The following is a 24963-nucleotide window of genomic DNA, read 5'->3' as shown; positions in this document are numbered from 1 at the left end:
TTTAATTCTGCAAAATACAACATTTTTATGTTAAAAAGCAAAAATAAAACCCTATCTAGTTTTTTATTTTTCACACTCTCCCCAAAACATCAATGGTGTTCTTCATTTTATTTTTAACATCATTGATGTTTTGTTGTACAATTTCCAAATCCCTATTTCACCCCATTATCTCCCCGATCAAGATCTGGGCACTTTCACTGGTAAAATGGGAATCTTCCTCCATATCACCTAGAAAAAAAAAAAACACACCATGTAATCCAAATATGGTGATATACATTGATGAGCTTACTGGAGGGCTGTGTTCTCCGACACTCACCTGTTGTGGTGACAATTTGTCCAACCTCCACGATCTCCTCGATTCTTCCTCCTCCTCCTCCTGCTCCTGCTCCTCTGTTTCTTCTTTTGGAAGTTGCCCTTCTTTGGGAGGGGTGTGGTCCCTGGTGTCCTCATGGTCCCCGGTGTCCTCATACTTGCCGAGTCTTCTCTCCCCTATGAGAATGTAAACAAAGATTAATTATCACACAGAGGGCAGAAATAGGAATCTGAAACATTGCTTGGAAGTGTTGTACAATTGTGTTTTTGGGTCGAATTACAAGGTGAGAACATTATTGGGGCCACTTTGTTAAGCTGGAATACTTCCCTGCAGAACGATGTCTCATACGAACGAACAAAACCATGACCTTGAAAGTGGCCATTTTAAAATGCACAACATGAAATCAAAGCACATGGAGCATGTATGCAAGCAAGAATAATCATATGAACACATGACAACTACTTCCTTTTTTTAAGGACACGCTTGATCTTTAGGTACTGCTCGTGCTCCCTCAGTTTCAGGTCTGACCAGCATTTTCTCAGTTGATCCTTGGATCGGCGTACCCCAAAATTCTTCAGAAGACTCTTCACAACTTTATTCATGATCTTGGCCTTTCTGATATTTGGGTGTGGGTAAGGTCCATACTTCCCATCATAGTCGGTCCTGTTCAATATGTCAACCATCTCCAACATTTCTCCAAAAGACATATTTGAGGCCTTAAATCTTGTCTTCCTGGATCGGGAGGTTTCAGGCTCCGGGCTTTCCTCACCCTCTTTCTCGTTAGTGGAACTATTAGTGCGCACCTGCGTTCTCTCCGCCATGTGCTCTCCGCATTGCGCGGGAAGCGAAGGAGCGGGGAATAGTCTGGAAAGAACGTCAGGGGCGGGCGGAGTTTCACGCATGCGCACTGTATATAAAACGCCACACATGTGTATCGTCCGTACGATCTGTGAGTCACGGACGCGGCGAACGTGGAAACGAAGGTAACATTTTTAACTTGGTGCTTCACTAGACTAGACTGCTTGTATCTAGGCCGATGTTGGGACAAGATTAGGAGGGATTTTAATTGCATTATTAGTATTTGAGGGTTTGTCTTGTGTTGTGTCTTGCAGACAAAATGGACCCATTCAACAATGCCAACTTTATGGGGCTATTCCTCGAGCTCTACATGGAGATGCCCTGCCTGTGGCAGTTCCACAACAAGTTTTATAATGACAGATCAAAGAGGAATGCAGCACTGGAGAAACTGCTTGCTTTGGTGCAGATTAGGGTCCCCACGGCAGACATGACCTATCTGAATCGCAAAATTGTGGCCATGAAGCTTACATATTTCAGGGAGAGAAAGAAGCACCTGGAGTCCTTGAGAGCAGGAGATCCAGATGCTGTTTATTACCCCAGGATGGTGCACTTTGACAGGCTGCATTTTCTAGTAGACCAAGGGGTACCCAGGCCACCACTCAGGCCACCACTCTCCAGCCTTCCTCCAAGGCATCCTTCACCCCCAGCTGAGGCTTCTGATGTCCAACCTGGGCCTTCCAGGCAGCACCATGTGGTGGGGCCCAGCTTGAGACAGGTATTGCATTGTTGAACATATTTCTTGTGTTACATTTAATGATGTTAACTAGATGTTCTTATTGATCAGTAAGTTGAGATTTCTCCAAGTGGTTTACATCTCAATAGACAGTAGTGACCAAAAATGATTGGGACGGGAAAGAATAAAAATGCTGGTGTCACAATGATAGTCTGTTCTATTTGGTAACATTCAATTAGCAAAAGCCAGGAGCACAAAATGTTGTGATTGATGATCAAAAAACTAAAACTATGTCCCCTTTTCATACACAGGAAGACCTCAGTCGGGGGGAGGCTGTGGCAAGTTGCAGCCAGGAGGTCCACCAACGCCCTCCTTCTCCTGCCCCAGCTACAGGAGCCCAGCCACAGCCTGGAAGGATGCCTGGTGGGAAGTCACAAAGGAAGACCAGAGAGTGATGGCCTGGGTTGAGTCTGGTGTGCCAGAAGATGCAGCCTCTTGAAGATCCCCATCCTGGGGACAGAAATGGCATCTGAATTTCCTGCTCTCTAGGATTTCGGGAGCAGACTTCTCTCCCTGAGATATGTACTCCTCAGGCCACCAATTTTTTAATATCTCATTTAGTCATGTCTGCCCTGGGGGCCAAAGGCTGCACCAAAGTTAAGAAGTTTCTCCAGTGCTGCGTTCCTAGTTTTATTTTCGAGCAAACAAAATAATTTTTTTTTGGGTTTGATGAAATACTTGTGTAATGTGTTTTCCTTCAAAAAGTACAGTTTATTTGTGAGCAGGCAGGTACATTTCCAAAATACAAAGTGAACTAAAGAACAAGGGGTACCAACACTAAACAACCTCCTGTAGATTAAAAAAGAAAATATAAAAAATACAATAATGTTGTTGTTGTAAGTTTACACCCAAAAAAAAAATCATAAAAAATAAGGAGAAATGAGCAAAGTGTCTTTAAAAGAGATTTTTAGGGACCCCCCCAAAAAAAAACATCCAGAAAAAAATCAAACATTGTGTAGATGTGACACAAACTAAAATTGTATTGCTGAAATAGTTAAAAAAGAGTAATGAAATCCGTTCGGGAGAAGTGTGTGTGACTATGAGCATCAAAAGAAGTTCGTTCTTGCCGCATTGTTAAAGATCAAGAGAATGCGCTTGATGAATAAATTTTTAACATTGCAGCGTGACGAATGTGCTATATCACTTACAAGCAGTAGTTTTACCTGAACGAGCGCTTCCGTGTCGGAATTTGAATGTGAGCATGCGTGCCACTTGGTCCGATCAAAATGCTCTACACATGATCGGATTAGGTCCGACCGGCCCAGTTGGTCGGGAAATATTTCCAACATGTTGGAAAATTGGGTCGGATGGAGATTCGGACGGAATCAGTCCGATGCATACCACACACATTCGGATTATCTGACGACACGGTCCGATAAGACGCATTCCGACAGATTCTCCGACCGTGTGTACAAGGCATAAGAATTGGTAAGCTGTAATGTAATAAATGCTTGCTTTTGAATTTAATACTATTTTAAGTGCTGCTACACATATTTATTGGTCAGTCACTCTATGTGCCTTGTGAAAAAAAAATTAGATAGGCTGTCAGTACATCAGGTGTGATCAATTTTCAATGATTGGTACCATAGCTTGTAGACTCTATAACTTTCACACAGACCAAATAATATACACTTATTTTTATTTTTTTTACCAAGTATATGTAGCAATATAAATTTTGGCCCAAATTTATGAACAATTACTGATTGGCAAAATCTTATAATAGAATCAATTTTCACAATTTTTTCGCTTATAATCACAAAAAGATGACAAACCCAGTGGTGATTAAATACCACTAAAAGAAAGCTCTATTTGTGCGAAAAAAAATGATAACATTTTTGTTTGGGTACAGTGTAGCATGACTGAGTAATTGTCATTCAAAGTGTGAGAGCACTGAAAGCTGAAAATTGGTCTGCACAGTGCCCTGTATTGAAGTGGTTAATGAGAACCTTAAATTATATTAAAAACACATAAAACTACTAGATATAGTCACATAATGTATGAGTCAAGTTGCAGCTATAACCAGCGAATATTAGGTGCTTCACTTATTGCTAAAATGTCACAAATCTATTTTTGAGGTCTGTTGTTCTCCAGTTCACTCCACTGCTCTAGCTGGTATTTTACAGTAAGTAACAAAAAAAACAAGGAACATAATAAGCAGGTAACAAACTCCCGAAATACTAGCTCTAAGTATATTGTTATTAAACCACATTATAACATTGTATATCTGAAGATTGGGTATTAAGTGGCTTAAATAACTCATAATAACAAATTAAATGTATGGCTGATTAAAAGGCAATTAATACAAGGTAAAAATGACAGCATAGCAAGATATTTTGATGCTTGCATATTCCATAAATTTAATAGATAAATTGAAATGGTCCATTTTATGTCCTGTCATAAATATGTCTGAAGGGAGAATGTTGTACTTCTACTTCTTTTCATACGGTAGTACTGTACAGTATTTAGAATAAGCAATTAAGCCATAAAATACCCTTTATGCTTCCATTCCAGAAATATTGTACACATTGCTTAACAATCAGTGAGTATAAGTTAACTTTAGAAGCTACAAGTTTGCTATAAATTACCATGTGCCATTATACTTTGTAATGAGTATATAGAAAAATTCCAAACACATACTATAAGACTATGGTGATAAAAAAAAGATATTTAAATGGCCAGGCAATTTTGTATATATTGACAGACATCTTGGTAGCTATAAGCAAATGTACCATTTTCCTTCACTTGACCCCACCCCTCTGCCTCCATACTGGTTTTATAGCAAGTCTCACTGACCAATAAAGAGGCAGAGTGAGGTAAAGATACCTTTTAATTTTACAAGAAAAAAGGGGGCGTGGCCAGCGCACGAGCTGAATGGAAGCTCTGTGAGAGAGCTCCATGACACGAACGGGCATATTAGCGACAATTCACAGCGAATATCGGTAAAAAAGATACGAACAGACGACGGAAGAGTTCCTGAATCCGAAGGTGATGTCAAAAAAGCAGAAAGACGAACGGAAAATGAAAAAACTAACGACATTCTCCTCTCAGTCAGCGGGAGGGAGAAAAAAAGATGGCACAGATCCTCTCACAGCTGCTGTACCAGCAACGGCCTCCTCAGGGAGAGCGCACTACACTGACATGCCTGATGCTGCTCTAGAAGAATCACCTCACAAAACACATCTGGAATCTCATGAGGAAGATTACATCAGCCCTACATGTCGCAGCCCGGCTAAAACTCGTATCAAACTGGATTTCACAGGCCAGGAGGTAAGCCATAAAATACCTCATATTAGTCAAGATAACACAGTCATAACTCCTATAGCTTCGCCTATAGCCGCATTCCTCACTAATAACCAGCCTATTCTGGACACCCAATTAAAAGAAATGCTATTAACTTTACATACTTCGCTTCATACGGATATTTTACAACTCACAAATCAATTCTCCAAAGCAGTGAACTCCTTAGGGGAAAGAGTACACACTATTGAGAACTCTATGGGAGACATGACCAATACTATTAATGACTTAATAGATGCTCATGAAGAAAATAAAGCTGAAAAAGAGTGGCTTAAATTTAAAATCGCAGATTTAGAAGACCGCTCAAGGAAGAACAATCTCAAAATCAGGGGTATCCCTGAAAATATACAGCAGTCTGATCTTAAAAAATATGCCACTGACTTATTCTCCAACTTGCTGCCAGCTATACCAGCCTTAGAGCTCACAATTGATCGTATCCATCGGATTCCGAAACCGTAATTTCTCCCTCCACAGATACCACGTGATGTACTACTTAGAGTACACTTCTACCATGTTAAAGAACAAATCCTATATAAAGTGCGACATCTAGGACAACTTCCACAACCATATAATACAATCCAGATTTATGCTGACTTGTCTAAACATACTCTAGATATGAGAAGACAACTTTCCACGATTACAAAAGCTCTGCGTAATCATAAAATTGAATACCGTTGGAAACAACCATCTAAACTACTGATACAGAAGAACGACACCTACCATACAATCACTTCTGTGGAACAAGGCATTAAGTTACTTCACACATGGGGTATTATCCCCGAACCAACTCCACCTATCGGAGCTAAGAAGAATCCGGAGAAACTTACGCCACAATGGCATTAGCTTTCATTGACTAGATCCGGTCAAAATACAATCCTATCTATAGGAAACCGATCTATCAGCTTGCCCGCCATGCCGTGCGATACTAAATCTTTGGAACAGCTGACCTTTGAACTAATTCCCCATTCTAATGTTGCAGTATGCATTGAAATGTTTACCACTGCAAGTTACGTTTAATGTTTGGTTATATTTTTGTTTGTGCTTTTACTTTTATTTTTTTCTTCACTGTATCCTATACACAACTCCTAGCATTCAAAGGGACAGGTATTTTGTGAACCTACAAAATTTGAATCAAAGCTTTTCAGTCACTAAATTTTTGGACATTCATAGTCATTTCAGACTACAGATTGTTCACATGGAAGTAGAATTTAAAGCTATTATCAGGCTAGTATGTACTTACTTTTTCCATCTTATTAATATCCTTTTATGAGTATAAAGTTAATATCTTTAAATACTAATGGTCTTAACCATACAGCAAAAAGAGCGTCGATGTGGCAAATGGCTAACACCCAGCGATATCAAATATTGTGTATACAAGAATCCCATTTCAAAACAGGCGCTATTCCCACTTGCACCCATAAGAACTTTCCTCACATATTTACAGCATCAGGCCAACAGAAACAAAGAGGAGTACTTATTGCCATACATCATTCAGTTAATTTTCAATTACATGAATCTATTGTAGATACCAATGGACGCTACCTCATATTAATATGTACCATTGATAATACACTTACTACATTGGTAAATGTGTATGCGCCTAATAAAAGGCAATCACATTTTCTGAATGGCCTGATGAGAAAAATAGGTAAATGCCGAAAAGGTGCCTTAATAATTTGTGGAGACTTCAACACAATACATGAACAAGAACTAGACACTTCTAATCCCAAAACCAGAACCAACTGTGCACTTAAATTTTTTTTGAATAAAAGCGATCTCTATGATGTATGGAGATGCCATCATCCTGGAGATCGTGAATACACATATCATTCCCTGGTACATAATACCTATACTCGTATCGATTATATTTTTACGGATAAGTGGTTATTGCAGCGGGTGAGGGAGTCTGACATTGCACCCATCACTTGGACTGATCATGCCCCAATTAGTATGACTATTCTACCTAAACACTCTCAAACGACCCATTTTCTATGGAGAACAAATGCATATCTTATCAAAATGCCTACCTATGCTACAGCTATACAAAACCAGATAACTGAATTCTTTAAATATAATGTGGGATCGGTGTCAGACTCCGCCACCTATGGGGTGCTCATAAAGCATTTAGTAGGGGAATCCTAATGCAACTGAATGCTCAATTCAGGAAAAATAAAACGAAACTCATTGAGAAACTTACTGCTGACATTAAAACATTAGGTTCCCAAAACCAATGTCACCCATCACAACAACTGAAAACTAAACTACAAATATTATGACAGGACGACTTTATTGGATACATTTGAAAAACATACTAGAAAACTTAAAGCTAAATATTACCATACTAGCAACAAAGCAGGAAAAAACATGGCACTTCGGATCAAAGGGAGATATTCCAAATCAAAGATTCCATATCTATACCACCCTATTACTAGAGAAAAATTGCAAGACCCCCAAGACATAGCGAATGTATTTAGCTGTTATTATAGCTCCCTTTACAATCTTAAAGATGATTCTCAAACTCCCACACCTACCCCAAAGATAATAAGTGATTTCTTAGAAACTATTAGTCTCCCATCATTAACTACTGATCAAATCTCTGATCTTAACATCCCATTTTCAGTGGAAGAAATTGCTAGAACTATAGACTCCCTGCCCAACAATAAATCTCCGGGCCCAGACGGAATGATAGGAGAATACTATAAATTACTTCGAGATATACTGGCTCCCCACTTATGCTCACTTTTTAACGAAGCGGCATCCAAATCAGAATTTCCGGCTGAGATGCTTCAGGCCTTGATCATAACACTGCCGAAACCAGGCAAAGATCCCAACGCTCCCCAAAATTTCAGACCGATTTCATTATTGAACATTGACATCAAAATATACACCAAAGCAATAGTGAATCGACTGATGAACTACATACCAGACCTCATTCACAAAGATCAATCTGGCTTTACTAAAGGTCGACAATCTTCAGATGCAACAAGACGTCTGATTGATATTATACACTTCACTGAGAGACATCAAACGCCTTCTCTGCTCCTTTCTTTGGATGCAGAGAAGGCATTTGATAGGGTCCATTGGGGCTATTTACAGTCAGTGCTTTTAAAATTCGGCTTTCATGGAAATATTTTATCAGCAATTTTTGCACTGTATAAGGGCCCCTCAGCGAGAATATACACAAATGATATGATGTCTAGGCCCTTTGGCATCTCGAATGGAACACGACAAGGTTGCCCCTTATCTCCTTTAATATTTAATTTAGCCATCGAACCTCTAGCAGAACGTATACGATCTGACACAAAACTATCTGGTATAAAAATTGGGCAAATAGATAATAAAATAAGTCTGTTCGCAGATGACATAGTGCTTATAGTGTCTGATCCTATTTCATCTCTCCCGAATTTCCAAAATATACTAACGACATTTGGAGCAGCATCATACTATAAAATCAATGAAACCAAGTCCCATATTTTAGACATAGGATTAGATAACACAACCAGGCAGTTATTGTCTAATAAATACCCCTACCACTGGAAAGACAAGGGGATTTCTTACTTAGGAATCACTCTCACTAACAAAATAAAACAGTTATTTAAAACAAACTTTTTACCATTTAAGAAACATTTTGAAACAGATCTGACAACACTTAGTAAATTCGAATTTACATGGGCTGGTCGCCTGGCAGCTTTCAAAATGATGACCTTACCAAAATTATTATATCAACTCAGGTCCCTTCCAATATGTATCCCTAAATACTACTTTAAATCCTTACAAAGCAGTTTGGGAAAATATCTATGGAATGGCAAAATATCCCGTTGCGTATACCATATACTAATTGAACATAGAAATATAGGTGGTGCGACCGTACCTGATCTACAGGATTATTATGACGCAACTCTTTTGACCCAATTGCAAGAATGGTTCTTGGCTACTCCTAAAACTTTATGGGGACAAATTGAGAAAGACATCACACGACAGCCTAATATGCAATTCTGGTTACTTAGTAGGAAAATTAAGTCCACAATTACAGCTCAATACCCACCAACAGGGAAAGCGACGCTACACTCTTGGCAGAGAATCATCACATACAAATGGGATAAAACTCCATTCACGGTGTTAAACCCTCCTCTAACAATCCTACCAACATTAATTCCTGGCGTACAAATACACGACTAGAATTTGGGTCGGGATATCAAACTTAGTTCCTTCTTACAACAGGGCTCATTAAAGTCTTTTTCTCAGTTAAGTAATTAAGTTAATGAATTACAGCTTCCGAATTCTGAGCGATCTACATATATTCAAATAGAAAAGTGTCTGCTACACAATCCACAACTCAGAGCTTCAATCCCGGTTAAAATATGGTCTTTCCTCAATAACCATGCCACCTCACAGAAAGGAGTAGCTACAATATACCCAATTCTAGGGGAAACAAACATACCCAGCAAACTACCTTCCTTCCTTAACCACTTCAATACAGGGCACTTTCACCCCCTTCCTTCCCAGCCCAATTTTCAGCTTTCAGCGCTCTAGCGCTTTCAGTGACAATTGCGCGGTCATGCTACACTGTACCCAAATGAAATTGTTATCATTTTGTTCGCACAAATAGAGCTTTATTTTGGTGTTATTTATTCACGACTCCGTTTTTTTTTTTTGCGATATAAGCGCAAAAAAAGCGGAAATTTGGGAAAAAAACAATATTTTCTTTTTTCTATTTGAAAAGAAATCCAATAAAATCAAATTTTGTCATAAATTTAAGCCAAAATGTATTCTGCTACATGTTTTTGGTAAAAAAAATTCCGTTAAGTGTATAATAATTGGTTTGTGTGATCACGGACATATGTACGCAAATGATCATGTACATATGTGTGCAGGTGATCACGTACATATGTGTGCAGATAATCATTGGGACATGTGATTTTAGTGGGACATATGTGGGGGACATGTTTTTATTATTAGGGACATGTGTTTTTATTATTTGGGGACATGTATGTTTTGGGGACATGTGTGTTTTGGGGACATATGTGGGGACTGTGTTTTCACTGTGTGGTGTGTTGTGTGTTTACACTACACTGATGATCAGTGAGTAAAAAGCTGTGAAAAGCAGCCCATACTCACTGATCATCAGCCGGCTGCAGCGTTCTGCTCTCCTCTTCTCAGCGGTGACTTCCGTGTGAGGAGAGGAGAGCCGATTGCCTAGCAACCGGCTGTTTGTTTACATCACATGACGGCCGTGATTGGACACGGCCGTCATGTGATCAGGAGGGCCAATCACAGAGCCCTCCTGCCGATCTGAGATGTGCCGTGTCCGGGTGACACGAGCACATCGGGATCGCGCCGCTGCGCGGGCGCGCGCGCGATCCCGCTGCTCCTGAATGACGTTCCTGAACGTCCTATCAGGAGCAGGCGGCTCCCACCCGGCCGTATATATACATTGGCCGGGTGGGAAGTGGTTAAATGGGAACAAGATTTGGGGCAAGACTTTTCAATTAAACAATGGATGGCTTCCCTACGAAGCATATATAGGGCTACTGCATGTGTTACACTAAGGGAATTGGCACAAAAAATTGTTCAAAGACAATACCTGACTCCACATATCCTAGCAAAATTCAAGGGGAACTCGTCACCTAATTGCTGGAGAAATTGTACCCAATTGGGCACCCTATTTCATATTATATGGGACTGCCCAAGCTTACATAACTACTGGCAGGCAATCTCCCATTTACTCACTTCCGTAACAGGTATTGTCCTTCAACTTTCACCAGAACTAGCCATTCTGAATATGAATTTACATACGATTCCCAAACAATATCGTAAAGTAGTAACACATATACTTTTAGCTGCGAGACTATCCATAACTAGAAAATGGAAAACTGACTCTCTTCCTACTATGACAGAAGTTATAGAATTAACCCAACTTCACCACTCCTACGAATTGTTATTTCCTAATGACAAATCCCTATATATTAGGGAACAACAACTATGGGAACCTTGGAGTACATGGTACAAAAATTATACTTCCACAATTTAGATAATACTGATTCTTTAATCATATAGAAGAAAGAACTCCTGTGCATTTTAATATTTTTTGGATGGCTTTAAAAATAATTTTATAACAAAGTGACAAATATATCACATGTCTGTTTATCTGAATTGAGCTGCGGAGTAAGAATAGATCTTTATTTTCCTTCATAAAAGATAACTACTGTGTTTGAATTTCCTTTAGGATGTTGGCCTAGGTACTCCAAGACACAGATAGTTCCCTGTGAGGGGTGTCTTGGGGTCCAGAAGTGGCCATTATCCATATCGCTATTTATAAATCTTACAATAATTATATTACGGACTTTATTATACAAGTTCTAAGAGACTAATGCCGCGTACACACGACAGGACTTAAGTCCGGCAGACTTTCGACGGAGTTCTGACAGAGTTCTGACGGACTTTCCGAATGAACGGACTTGGCCACACACAATCACACCAAAGTCCGACGGATTCGAACGTGATGACGTATGACTGGACTAGAATAAGGAAGTTCATAGCCAGTAGCCAATAGCTGCCCTAGCGTCGGTTTTAGTCCGTCAGACTAGCACACACACGAGCGGATTTCTGGGTCCGGCAGAGTTCTGGCGGAAAAATTTGAAGCATGTTCCATTTCTAAAGTCTGTCAGACTTTTGTGAATCAAAAGTCCGTTGCAGCCCACACACGATCGAATAGTCTGCCGGAATCATTCCGTCAGACTTTTGATGTTGAAAAGTCCGGTCATGTGTACGGGGCATTACTCTTGTTCGAGTCCCTTTAGGACTATGAATATTAGATACTTGGGAATACTACTTTATTCTTTATTGTGGACTATTTGTTTCTATGCTATATTGTGCTGAGAAAACCCGGTCACTACATTATACTGTGTTATGTTACTTTTATTACTATATATTATTTTTTTTTTTGTTTTGTAACCCTTGTTGTAACTAACTCTGATAAAAATCTCAATAAAAACATTTGAAAATAATTTTACAAGAAAAAAAAAAAGATTTAAATGTAAATCCTACTGTCTATAGCTATGAATCTAAAGATACCTTTGACATGTGGTTTATGCATTCTTTCAGCATTTACCCAGTCTGAATTGCTCAAGTTTGTGACATTTATATTGTATAATGATATAGTATTTTAAAAATGATTATCCTAATCATACAATACAGGACAGAAGCTGTGTATTCATAGATGCTGGGTTATAGGCTTGCACCTTCAGGTGATGGGACACTGGCAAAGCTCAGTCCTCAATTTTTTCCTAGTGTCCTAAGGAGAAATCACTCTTGTCTTAACTAGTTTATTATTTTATCTTTGGATTCCTCAATTAAATTTCAGTCAACTCCTCCCTGTCTTCTAAACACCACAATAGAAGCTGCACATTTAGATAGGTGCAACCTTGGGAACCATATCCGGACTTCACGCTGTGTGAACAGCCTGTAATATATGCTTCAGGCACTGGATCCTGCACAAGTGCTCATCTTGGTAATTACTGTGGTTCATAACTATAAAATCCAGACCCTGAAGACCCCATGAGGAGTATGTCCACCGTGATGGCTAAAGCCTGGACCCTATATAGGGACCAGCATCATGGACGAGTAAGATAAGGTTACCCTTGTATCTCTGACTGTTACTGTAAAAACTGGTGTTTGTTTGGAATGTTTTCCCTTTGCAATGCAAGCTTTTCAAAAGCTTTTGGGGCTAAAACTAAATCTAAATGATCTAAAATTTAAAATTAAATCACTTGGAGCTCAGAGCCTGGATAACCAGGTGTTACATCATACAGCCACACACTTTACCACCACTTCCACCTACAGCCCTTTTATGATACTCAGATGATTCACCCCATCCTTTTGCCATGAAGACTTTGCCACAGTATGGTCTACACCTGACTAGCCAAGTTCTCCTTCTGGGCATGCTTACCCTATATTCTGCACCCCACTTCGTGAGAACCCCACAGAGGATTATCCTCACCTGTAGCTATGAAGGAAACCATGGCAAAAGTTTAGGCAAAAATTCCCTCTGCTGCAGGGCTGCAAAACATTCAACTTTAGTTTGACAATGCTTCCCTTGCACCGAAGCAGGATCAGATTTTAACACCTGTTTTATTCTATTTTAGACACACAACAAGCGTCCAACCTGACAAAGCTGATTTTTCAGCAACCATGTCACAATTTTTCAAACAACTAATGTCTTTATCACAGCTCCAAAGCCCCAAAACGCCAGATCCCATCCCCAGCTCCACCACTTCTGCCCAAGTCAGATTCCAATATGCATGGCCTTGATAAAGCGGACATAGAAGCAAATAAAGAGGCCCTGGAGGCAATTTTTGGGAAGGCTGCAGAATATTTCTCTCCCCTACACTCACTCCTCTGAGTACAAATAGATCTGCAAAATCTAAAAAGACAGTCCCTATTCATGAACAAATATAATTGGAAATTATTAACAACTGGGTCCCACCGGAAAAGATTTTAACTCCAAAAATAATTGCTGAGCTCTATCCAGTGGAACAACAGTTCTCTATTAAATGGTCTGTTTCAGTAATAGATCCTGTTTCAGTCCTAAACAAACATCTCACTGTACCAATTGAAGATGCTATTTCATTCAAATAATCTGCAGATCGGAAGTTTGAGACACTTATAAAGGCTTTCTTTACTTTTGAAGGACCAGCTCTGTATTAATCGGCAGCAAACTGGACTAGGGCAATGAACAACCAACATTACACTGTACTCCAAGACTGTGTCTTATCCGAGTAATTAAAGCAATTAGCTTCTGCCTTCCCCTTTAATGTGGATGCCCTAGAACAGTGATGGTAAACCATGGCACCCCAGATGTATTGGAACTACATTTCCCATGATGCTCAACTACACTGCAGAGTGCAAGAGCATCATGAGAAATGTAGTTCCAAACATCTGGGGTGCCAAGGTTCGCCATCACTGACCTAGAACATGTGATGAAACAGGTGAAACAGAATAGCCCTAATCTCCATTCATTTGCACAGAATCTAAAGCTGCCCGTGAAAAATGCCTCCCATGTATGCCTTTTAAAGACATATTTTAGGTAAATTGTTGACATCTTGACAAATTCATTAAAAGTTCAGCTTTCGTAACATGTTACATGTTACACCCATATTCAGGGGTACAAGCAGATAGCTTACACAGACAGTCTGCAGGAGTCCTGCTTTGCACCCACAATCTGCTGATCATGCATGCAATGCTTTGCAGGCTCCTAGTAAAAAAAAAAAATACTAAATACACATTTTTCTACCTGCAAAAAAGATTTGCATTTATTATTTATTACAAAGGTGAATTTATCCTTTAAAGATGTCACGGGGGGAGGGTTCCCCACAGTGGAAGATTCTCAAACCCCCTTCTCTGAGGCATGTATTTCTTAAAAAAACCCAAAGCCCCCAATTGCTCTTTCCAGGCTTCAACTTCAAAACCTAAGTTGAGCCCTTCCCTTCAATGTAAGACTTGGCCTACAAAGTCCACTATGCCTTCTACAAAGCCCTCTTTCCAATGAAGGGGACACTTTGCCTTTCTCTGAGTCACAGACATTCCATCCTGTGGGTTCAATCAGTGGTTTCAAGATCTCTACAAGATCTACAAAGAAAAGTTTAAAACTCGACCCCCTTGCTTTCTTCTCTCAAATCATCCAAAAACTAACCAAGGTCAGTCAGATTTACAGAATGTCCTGCACCATCTCCTTTCCCAGGGAGTGGTTGCACTAGTACCTCCAGAAGACTGGAGGTTCAAAGGATTTTATTCAAAACTCCTCAAGGTACCAAAGCCCAATAGTAGTATTTGTCCTATTCTGGACCTCAGATCCCCCAACAAATACTATATCTTACAATTCAGACATTTTATATGAAATCTACAAGGTAAGTTATTGCCTCCCTGAATACCTGGCATCTGTTTACACCCAAGATCTACATATTCTACATGTCTACATACTTCAATTTATCCACTGCATCAATGTTTTCTGCACTTTGCAAGTCAAGAATACAATTTCTCATCTGTCACATTGCCTTTTGGCCTTTATACCTCATTATAATTTCCTTTGAGGCTGTTCCATTCACTCAGTTTCATTCAAGTTCGCTCCAGCACAACATCTTGTTGACGTGGAACAAATATGCCCCTTTCCCTTGATTCACCTATACTCATGTCCTGCCAAGCAACGAATTATATAGCTTGGTGGATCTCCAGCCCAGCCCCCAGCCTTAACAACAGGGAAGTCCTTCCTTCCAAATCACTGGAAATTGATAACAAGAAATGTGAGTCTTTCAGGCTGGGGAGGAATGTTCCAGTTCCTCACATTCCAGGGAATCTGGTTACTGATGGAAACCAAGCTCTACATCAACACTTTTGAGCTCAAAGCAATCAGACTGGCTCTGCAGCACTGGACCCACTTCTCAGTCACTCACAGCACGACAGTTTAAGAGACAGAGGAGTCTCCAAGTTTGTCCTCCCTACCTTGCTAAAAGCAAGAAAATCCACTTCCAGAAACTGTCTATTATTGTACCTGGAAATCCAACTTTGTCTGGTGTGAACAAGGTGTTTCTAGAATTAGGCCCCCTTTCTTTCTGGGACCTCAACAATATTTTCTCTGCTCCACAGAAAGTACCCTTTGAAACCATCAGGGAGAGTCATTTAGATGACCTTTACCACAAGGTGGCCTTTCTGGTCTCTATCACATCAGTCAGACATTTTTTGAATTTCGGGTCTCTCACTTACAAGGTGCCATTCCTCATCCTTCATGAGGACAAGGTAGTCTTATGGCCAAGGCCATTCCTTTTTCCCAAGGTGGTGTCAGACTTCCACTTCAATGAAGACACTGTTCTTCCATCTTTTTCCTTGCTCCAAAGCACACAAAAGAGATTTCTCTTCACTGCCTGGACTCAGTCAAAGATATCACAGCCTACCTCAAAGCAACAGCTTCTATCGGGAAAACTGACTATATATTTGTCCTCCCCTCGGGGCCTTAGGCATGTTTATAAAGTGATCTTTCAGAATAAAAATATATTTTAGGGATGCAATCACATCCATATGTCTGACCACTATCTGATGTCCACTGGTGTTTTTGAAAGTTCTTATTGTTAAGATGGAATTTCAGCCAGAAGCTTTTTTTATTATTATTATTATTTGGATAGAGTGAATAGGTATAAGATCTATTTTGGAGTTCTTTTTGTGAGATTTATACCCATTTCCTGTCCTACAGACACAAAAGGAAGAGAGTCGAAATATATCCACAGTGAAGCAAAATCCCACCACTAACAGTTGTCACTGGAACAAATGTCATCACTAAAAGATATCCCATCTATAACTTTTCTGGTTAAAGCCATAAAAATCTAGAAAAAAAGTTTTGCATTTACTGTAAGTGCTAATTCTTAAAAATGAACTAAACCTACTGTAAGAACAAAACTTGAACATATTGCAGTTCACCAGTCCTTAGATGTGGTGGCTGCATTTATCGCTGTTTTTAGACTAAAAACATTTTCAGTGACTACAGAAAATATTAATCTTGCCAGAAAGGTCACTTCTTGTGAGCCGCATTAGAAGCATAAAAATGTCAACTTCCTTCTGTAAACTTCTGATCAGATCTGAACAGAGACGAACAAGTGTTTGAAGTCCAGTCTCAGTAGTAACAATGGTTCCCTCCATGAATATTGTAGGGGAGTGAGCATAGCCACCCAGGGACAGGAAATTACCATGTGAAAATAAAGGTGTAAAATGTCAAAAAAAAAGAAAACTAATGAAGCCACAATATCTAAAGGCTGGTAAAATGCAATATATTTAATTTTTGGTTTTGGGTTGATAAACACTTTAAGTGCAGTAATCCACAGCAACCAATCAATATCCATCTTGTGTGAGAGATGTGTCACCGGCGCAAAAAAAATCTATAATACGTGAATTTGTTTTTAAAATTAAAATGACAGATCTGCTGCAGTTATAGATCCCCCATGTGGTGTGGGGTAGGTTATGTTGCAGTGAAAAGTGTAACTGCGCTGACCCTGAAATAATATACGTATCTTACCACAAAAAAGGTGAACACATTTTATCTGTGATTCATCAAAAATGATTAATAAATACATTTGTCAAAGTTAATTTTTCTTACTCTAAAATAATAATAACTGGAATAAAAAATCATGTGTTCAATAAACAAACAGTCCCAATAATCCTCCTCACAAGCTGATTATCCAAATCCGATGTGAACAAATTCACATCCGTGATTGGAAAACTTTTCACCGATTCGTGAGACACCATCACCTTCCAAAATGGACACTCATCAGAAACAAGGAAAAAATGCGCCTTAGGTTTATGCTGGGTTAACCACTCCACTCATATGTATATCTGAGGATTCCCAAATTGGTTGCCAATGATTACTCCTTGCACCTCCACATTAATCTCAGGATCTCATGAAAAGCAGACAACCATCATTGTGCAACATGGTTAAAATGTATTAAATCAATAAGATAGATACCGTATATACTCGAGTATAGGCCGACCCGAATATAAGCCGAGGCCCCCAATTTACCCCCAAAAAAACTGGCAAACTTATTGACTCGTGTATAAGCCGAGGGTGAGACATGCCTGTCCATCCCTGTGTGTGTGTCCGTCCATCCCTGTGTGTCCGTCCATCCCTGTGTGTCCGTCCATCCCTGTGTGTCCATCCATCCATCCCTGTGTGTGTGTGTGTCCATCCATCCATCCATCCCTGTGTGTGTGTGTCTCCATCCATCCATCCATCCATCCCTGTGTGTGTGTGTCTCCATCCATCCATCCATCCATCCCTGTGTGTGTGTGTCTCCATCCATCCATCCATCCCTGTGTGTGTGTGTATCCATCCATCCCTGTGTGTGTGTGTGTCTCCATCCATCCATCCATCCGTGTGTGTGTGTCTCCATCCGTGTGTGTGTGTGTGTGTGTGTGTGTGTGTGTGTGTGTGTGTGTGTGTGTGTGTGTGTGTCCAGCCTACCTGTGTCCCGAGCCTTTGTCCCGAGCCTCCGTCCCGTGTCGTGCCTTGCCTTCGTCCCGTCCCGTCCCGTCCCGTCCCGTCCCGTGCCGTGCCTTGCCTTGCCTCCGTCCCGTGCCCTCTTCGTCGGCGGCCATTGTAAAATTCAAAAGCCGCGCCTCCTCCTTCGCCTGTGATAGGCGGAACACTGAATTTCCCAGCAGCCTGTGTTCCGCCTATCACGGACGTCGTATCATCCTCGTCCGTAGTATGAGGATGATACGACGTCCGTGATAGGCGGAACACAGGCTGCTGGGAAATTCAGTGTTCCGCCTATCACAGGCGAAGGCGGAGCCGGAGGCGCGGCTTTTGAATCATAGAATGGCCGCTGTCTGTCTGCTCGACACGCTGATCGAGCGGGCAGACAGCGATGACTCGAGTATAAGCCGAGGGGGGCACTTTCAGCCTCAAAAAAGAGGCTGAAAATCTCGGCTTATACTCGAGTATATACGGTATATAAAATTTACACTCACAAATGCAGTGCCTATAGACTGGCAATGAGTCTTTTTAGCAGTGTTTTTTGGGGTTAGCTAGCACTATTCTGTCTCCTGGGATTGGCATGCTGTCCAAGCCTCAATCTGGTGCATGTTGGGGCACGAAGTGACGTCTGTGTTTACTCAAAAGCCTCCATGCATTTCGCATCCGATCATGAGTCTTCTGGAAGCTAAATATCCTTTTTGTACTGGCTTGACTTCAGCAAGGTGATTTTTAACCGGTTGTTAATTAAACAAAGGCAGAAAAATGTATAGGCACAAAAAGCTAATTTTGAGCAAAAATATCTATAATGTGCCTATAAACTTTTCTATCTCCTGATATTTACATGGTGGGAATAATATGTCATTGTATAAGTGGTCCTTGTTTTAGCTTGTTGATTTCACACACTCAGTTGTCTGTTAACAACACAGAGATATAAGCTGATATTGTGTATAAAACATATTCAGAATGCAAATTAAAGATTAAAAAAGGATACAGGAGTAGAAGTCATTCACAGCTGAAATGCCGGTAACCTCCACTGCGTCCAGATGAAACTTTTCAACTGTTTTGCATATACTCTTCTGTTCATACCTACAAAAAACACACATAAGTGGATAGGTTATACAAAAGTTATACAAAAGTGAATTGTCTATCTCTAATAGTAATAGTAAGAACATGTTTAACCCTTTTATGTTTAAGCCTATTTCTGACATTTGTTGCTTACAAGTTAAAATTTGTATTTTTTGCCAGAAAATTACTTACAACAACCAAACATTATATATAGTGCAGCGGGGTGCCTGTGAAACAGGTTAAAATTACAGGAAAAGTGATTGATGGGATATATGTTCCTCCACGGATTCTTAGATTTGAAATCTAAGATAATACCAGCAAAGACGTCAGGGTAAAGAAGGATAGTTCTTTACCCTGTATTGGTAAAGTCCATCCCGGGGCTGGTTTTATTGGGAGTCTGCTAGAGATCTGGGTGCGACAGACTCCCAAGTCCGTTGACCGCAGTTTAATGTTTTCTTTTCAGGTCTTGATTAAGGCAGCTGGTCCTAGCTCTCAGAGAGAGAATGTGTGTCTCCATGTGGGGAGGCAACTAGGAGCATGGCTGCTTATCCCTGACTTTGGATACAAAGTATTTGCGTTTGTAAGGTCACTTACTACAAAACCAAGGGCTGGTCAGGCAAAGTAAGGCTCGGTAGGGCAGAAGTTTATTTTTGTTTGATTAATGGCAAGATGTCCTTTTTCTTCTGTTTGGGAATATCCTGTGAATTAAACATGATGTTTTCCTAAAGAAACTGTGAGTTTGTCCCTGCATTGAGTCTGATCCCCTACAATATTTTTTAGCAGAGACCCTAGAGAATATAATGGTGATCGTTGCAATATTCTATGTCGCACGGTATTTGCCCAGCAGTCTTTCAAACGCACTTTTTTTGGGAAAAGGGATACTTTCATGAACTACGGTACCTAAAAATCTGCATAGGCGATGCTTTAAAAAAACTGTTACCAGGTTAGAGTTACAAAGGATGTTTATAGCTAGAATTATTGCTCTCACTCTAACGATCGTGGCAATACCTCACATATGTGATTTGAACACCGTTTAGAAATCTAAAATACCCCAAATCCCATCCTTTTCACTTCAAAGTATTCAGATCGCCAAAAACAGCAACTCAGAAAACTGTAATTTTTTTAAAGATTGCGCCATTGGCAGCTGAGTAAACCAGAAGTGACATTGTGACTTTGCTTCCATGTTTTTACATAGGAGACTAAGCCATTTCTGGCTTCCTTCCAGACTCACTCTAGCCGGAGTGCCAGATCATGGATCGAGTCTACAGGTGGGACAGGAGGCCCAGGAAGAGAGGCGGAGAGGCGCAGAGGCTCCCTCAGGATAACAGCTGAGCGGCTTTTAGCTGCATTGGTTGTTATCCCTAAAGAGCCGCCCGCTCGCTCTAAAAAAAATGGTACAGGGGTGATAGCTACAGCTGCAGGCATGATCCCAGTATAACTCCTTCAATTCGAGGCCCCATATGTGCAAATGGTTGGCGCTTATGCTGGTGCTTATGTTGGTCATGCTTAATGGGCTCAGTTTACTAAGGAAAACCAATTATTTGCCATAGTTAACCGCATTTCCGTTCAATAGATTTTTATTTTTTCAACAAGGTCCCAATCAAACTAAATCAGGAAACCCACAGCATGTAAATACAATTTGCAAAAAGTAGAAAAGTCAGCATATGCACAGGTCTAATTCAAAAAACTTCCCGGGATGAGGAGTGGGAAGGGTGAGGTAGTGCTGGCTAGGGTCTAACTATTTACAGATTGTAAGGGAACAAGGGGATTTATCTTTAGGACGCGTGCAGGGCCTGAGAGTGGCGGGGGATGGTAAAGGAAAAGGATAGCAGGGGAAGAGAAGGAAGTAAGGTGTGTTTGAATTTATGGAGTTGCTTTGTTGTACAGTAAGCTGTTTGAAAAACATCATGTGAGACACAAAAGTGAAAATTTGTTGAAGAGAAGCAGCAGCAGGCATCATTCAAATATCATCTTTTAGAGCCTGTGATTGCCTGAACCGTAAGAACAATCATAGTTCAGCCGCTTGATCATTCTTACAGGGGGTGGGAGGGGATATCTCCCCCTCCCGCCGCCCTCCGATACTTCTCCGGGCTCGTCTGTGCGATCGGTGACCCGGAGAAAGAATCCAATGTATGATGATCATAGAAATTTGGAGGCCAGGGAAAGTAAACAAAGCCAAGCTATCGGCTGGAAATAAAGAGATCAGTCTTTTTTTTTTTTTATCTCAATCTTTCCAGCCTGGAGGAGAGATGTCGGGTTTTATAGACCACACATCTCACCATAAAGAGGACCTGTCACACATCATTCCTATTACATGGGATGTTTACATTTCTTGTAAAATTAATAAAAGTGATAAAACAAAAAATAAATAAAGAGAGAGTGTAAAAATAACTGTGCACAGAAGCAAATATATATATATATATATATTGTTTTGTTTTTTTGGGGGGGGGAGTATATATTATAGCAAAAAGTAAAAAATATTGCTTTTTTTCAAAATTGTCACACTTTTTGTTTATAGCACAAAAAATAAAAAATGTAGAGGTGATCAAATATCACCAAAGGAAAGCTCTATTTGTGGGAAAAAAAAGGATGTTAATTTTGTTAGGGTGCAACGTTGCACAACTGCGCAACTGTCAGTTAAAGTGACACAGAGCCGAGTCACAAAATAATGCTCTGCTCATTAAGGGGGCAAAATCTTCTGGGTTGAAGTGATTAAAGTGATATTAACCTCCCTGGCGGTATCATTATGTCAGATTTATGAAGCTCAAAGTGTTACATTGTTTCGCATGGAAATTTGGGGTTTTATATTGTAGGCCTGTAATTCTTAGTAATAATGCACTTAAATCTGTCCAAACTAGTCTAGTAGATATCCCGGGTATTATAAAGTTTGAAACATGAAATCATAAATTCTAATATAATAAATAACTATAAATAATGAAAATATAAATATAAATATATATATATATATATATATATATATATATATATATATATATATAATACATTTTATTCAATAATGTAATCAATGAGATTTGCTCAGTCGCAGAATTGTTGCTGTCATCACTTTCAGTGTCTGATGACGAATTTTCCCACGAATTACTATCGCTCAATTCTGTTCAATTCTTCAAGTAATCCTAATTCAATATCACTGTTTTCTAGCTGGTCTAAAACCCCTTTTGACATAAAGGGACGCCATGGACTTTCTCAAGTTTCCAGGCAGAAAGAACAGTATATATAATATGGCCCTCCCCTCACGCCAGGGTACTAGGTGTAATCCTAGACTCTGACTTGTCATTTCAGCCCCAAGTCCAATCGTTGGCAAATGTTTGTAGAATTCACCTCCGTAACATCTCTAAAATTCGCCCCTTTTTAACAAATGAAACCACCAAGTTCCTCATTCACTCCCTTCTCATTGCCCTGCCTCTCCATAGGCTATCCCCTCTTCAGTCTATCATGAATGCCGCTGCCAGACTTATCCACCTTACCAACCTCTCTGTCTGCTAACTCTCTCCTTCAATCCCTACACTGGCTCCCAATCACCCAGCGAATTAAATTCAAAATACTAACCACAACATACAAAGCCATTTACAACTCTGCCCCGAGCTACATTACCAATCTTGTCTAAAATATCACCCAAATCGTCCCCTCCGCTCTTCTCAAGACCTCCTACTCTCAAGCTCTCTTGTCTCCTTCTCCCATGCTCATCTCCAGGATTTCTCCAGAGCCTCTACCATCCTCTGGAACTCGCTACCTCCACTGGTACGGCTATCCCGTACTCTTGCTACCTTTAGGCGATCCCTGAAAACTCATCTCTTCAGGGAAGCCTATCATGTCTCCAACTAATCTCCTACCACTTCCATCAGCTCATTCCCTACAGCTTAACCTTTTGTACCACCTGCCCCACCCTATTAGATTGTAAGCTTTTCTGAGAAGGGCCCTCTTAATCCTCTTGTATTTTATTGTATTGTAACTGTATTGTCTCCTTTTACATTGTAAAGTGCTGCGTAAATTGTTGGCGCTATATAAAGCCTGAATAATAATAATAATAATATAAAACTGCAGGCAGGGCACTGGACAAAGCACTGGGGACAAAAGGGAGGTGAAATGATTTGATACAGTAATGCAATCTACAGATTGGAGTGTTATATGTGTTATGTATTTTTCACTTTTTTGAATTTGCCGCCGGACTCCGCCCCCCGGGCGTCACAGGCAGGGAGTGGAGCCCCTGTACAGTGATGAATTGGGCGGAGTACACAGGCCATGGACACTGCAGGAGGACATCTCAGGATCCTGGGGACAAGGTAAGTAACTTTACCAGGATACTGCGATGCAATCCCGAGTGTGGCTTGGGTTACCACTTTTGGTAATGAAAATTCACCCCACACTACACTTAGGAATACTGCTAGGAAGGTTAAAGCTTCAGATTTTTTATACATTAAAATAATAAACATGTCTTTAAGTGGGTAGATCATAGCCTCCCATATCTGGGTGTGCAGTTTACTCCTAACCCCTCCGATTTATTTGCAGCTAATTACCCAGCTCTATTAAAAAATATTACAAGGTCGTTATCATGGTTTGGGAAAATTAATATCATAAAAATGTCTGTTATTCCGAAATTTTTATATTTATTTAGAACTCTCCCGATTCATATTCCTGCATATTTTCTTAGGCTGATTCAACAAAAAGTAACGAAATCTACTTGGGGGAAAATAAAACCCAGACTTCACAAAAAAACACTTGTTCTCCCCAAAGCTTTGGGTGGGTTGGGATTTCCAGACTTTAACATATATTATAAGGCAGCTCAATTATCTCAATTAACAAAATATCACTCTTCTACAGAGATTCCTTTATGGGTCCTCATTGAAGCTGTAGACTGTGATCCTCTTCCTATAAACAATATATTATGGTTACAACCTGCGGATTGTAAGTCTATAAATAACCCCATTTCTAAGCACTCTCTATCTATATGGGATAGGTATAGAAATTCACATGATCTGCAATCTCCACAAAATCCGCTATTATCTTTCCACAAGAATGTGACTTTTTACCCAGCCTGGAAATATCCCAAAACCTTTAAAGCTTGGTCTAAGGCTGGTATCACTTGTCTATATAATTTAACTTCAACTACATCAATAAAATCTTTTACAGATCTATGTGAATTATATAAGCTTCCACAATCAGAAATATTCAGATATCTCCAAATCAAAATTTTTTATACTCCTCTTCTCAATTTAAATGTAAACTTACATAATATTTCTCAATTTGAAAGATTTTATCTCAAGGAACCACACGCTAAAGGTTGTATTACATCATTGTATACACAATTGATATCTAATTCTAATACTGTTATACCTAAATATGTGGCCAAGTGGGAAAAAGATTTGGATTGTACGATCGATTCTAGGTCTTGGTCCAACATATGGTCTTTCACAAAATCTTCCTCTAAAAATATATTGGCGTCTGAATCATCATATAAAGTTCTCACACGCTGGTATTTGGTTCCTACGAGAATCACCAAATTCTCAACAGACAACACTGGCCTCTGCTTTCGTGGCTTTCCAGAAAAGGGTACCTATATACATACCTGGTGGCATTGCTCAATTGTACAATCATTTTGGAAAAAGATCTTTCTGATAATTACAAAATTTTTTGATCGTCCAATTTTTCCAGACCCAATTATAA

General features: G+C 39.9%; 1 protein-coding gene across 1 annotated transcript in view; it reads right to left on the bottom strand.

The window, feature by feature from the left end:
• The window catches only part of WDR27 (WD repeat domain 27), a 577860-nt gene that overhangs the window by 285024 nt on the left and 267873 nt on the right, over positions 1–24963 (bottom strand). Inside the window, exon 20 of the mRNA XM_077486311.1 lies at positions 19208–19302. Within this exon, the coding sequence (XP_077342437.1) occupies positions 19208–19302 (95 nt within the window). The remainder of the gene's footprint in view (positions 1–19207; positions 19303–24963) is intronic.

The sequence above is a fragment of the Lithobates pipiens genome, unplaced genomic scaffold, assembly GCF_037356315.1.
Source record: "Lithobates pipiens isolate NorthernLeopardFrog02 unplaced genomic scaffold, aLitPip1_a1.2 Scaffold_18, whole genome shotgun sequence".
Classification (NCBI taxonomy): Eukaryota; Metazoa; Chordata; class Amphibia; order Anura; family Ranidae; genus Lithobates; species Lithobates pipiens.
Note: the sequence above shows the minus strand (reverse complement) of the source record. Positions and strands in the feature narration are given on the sequence as shown.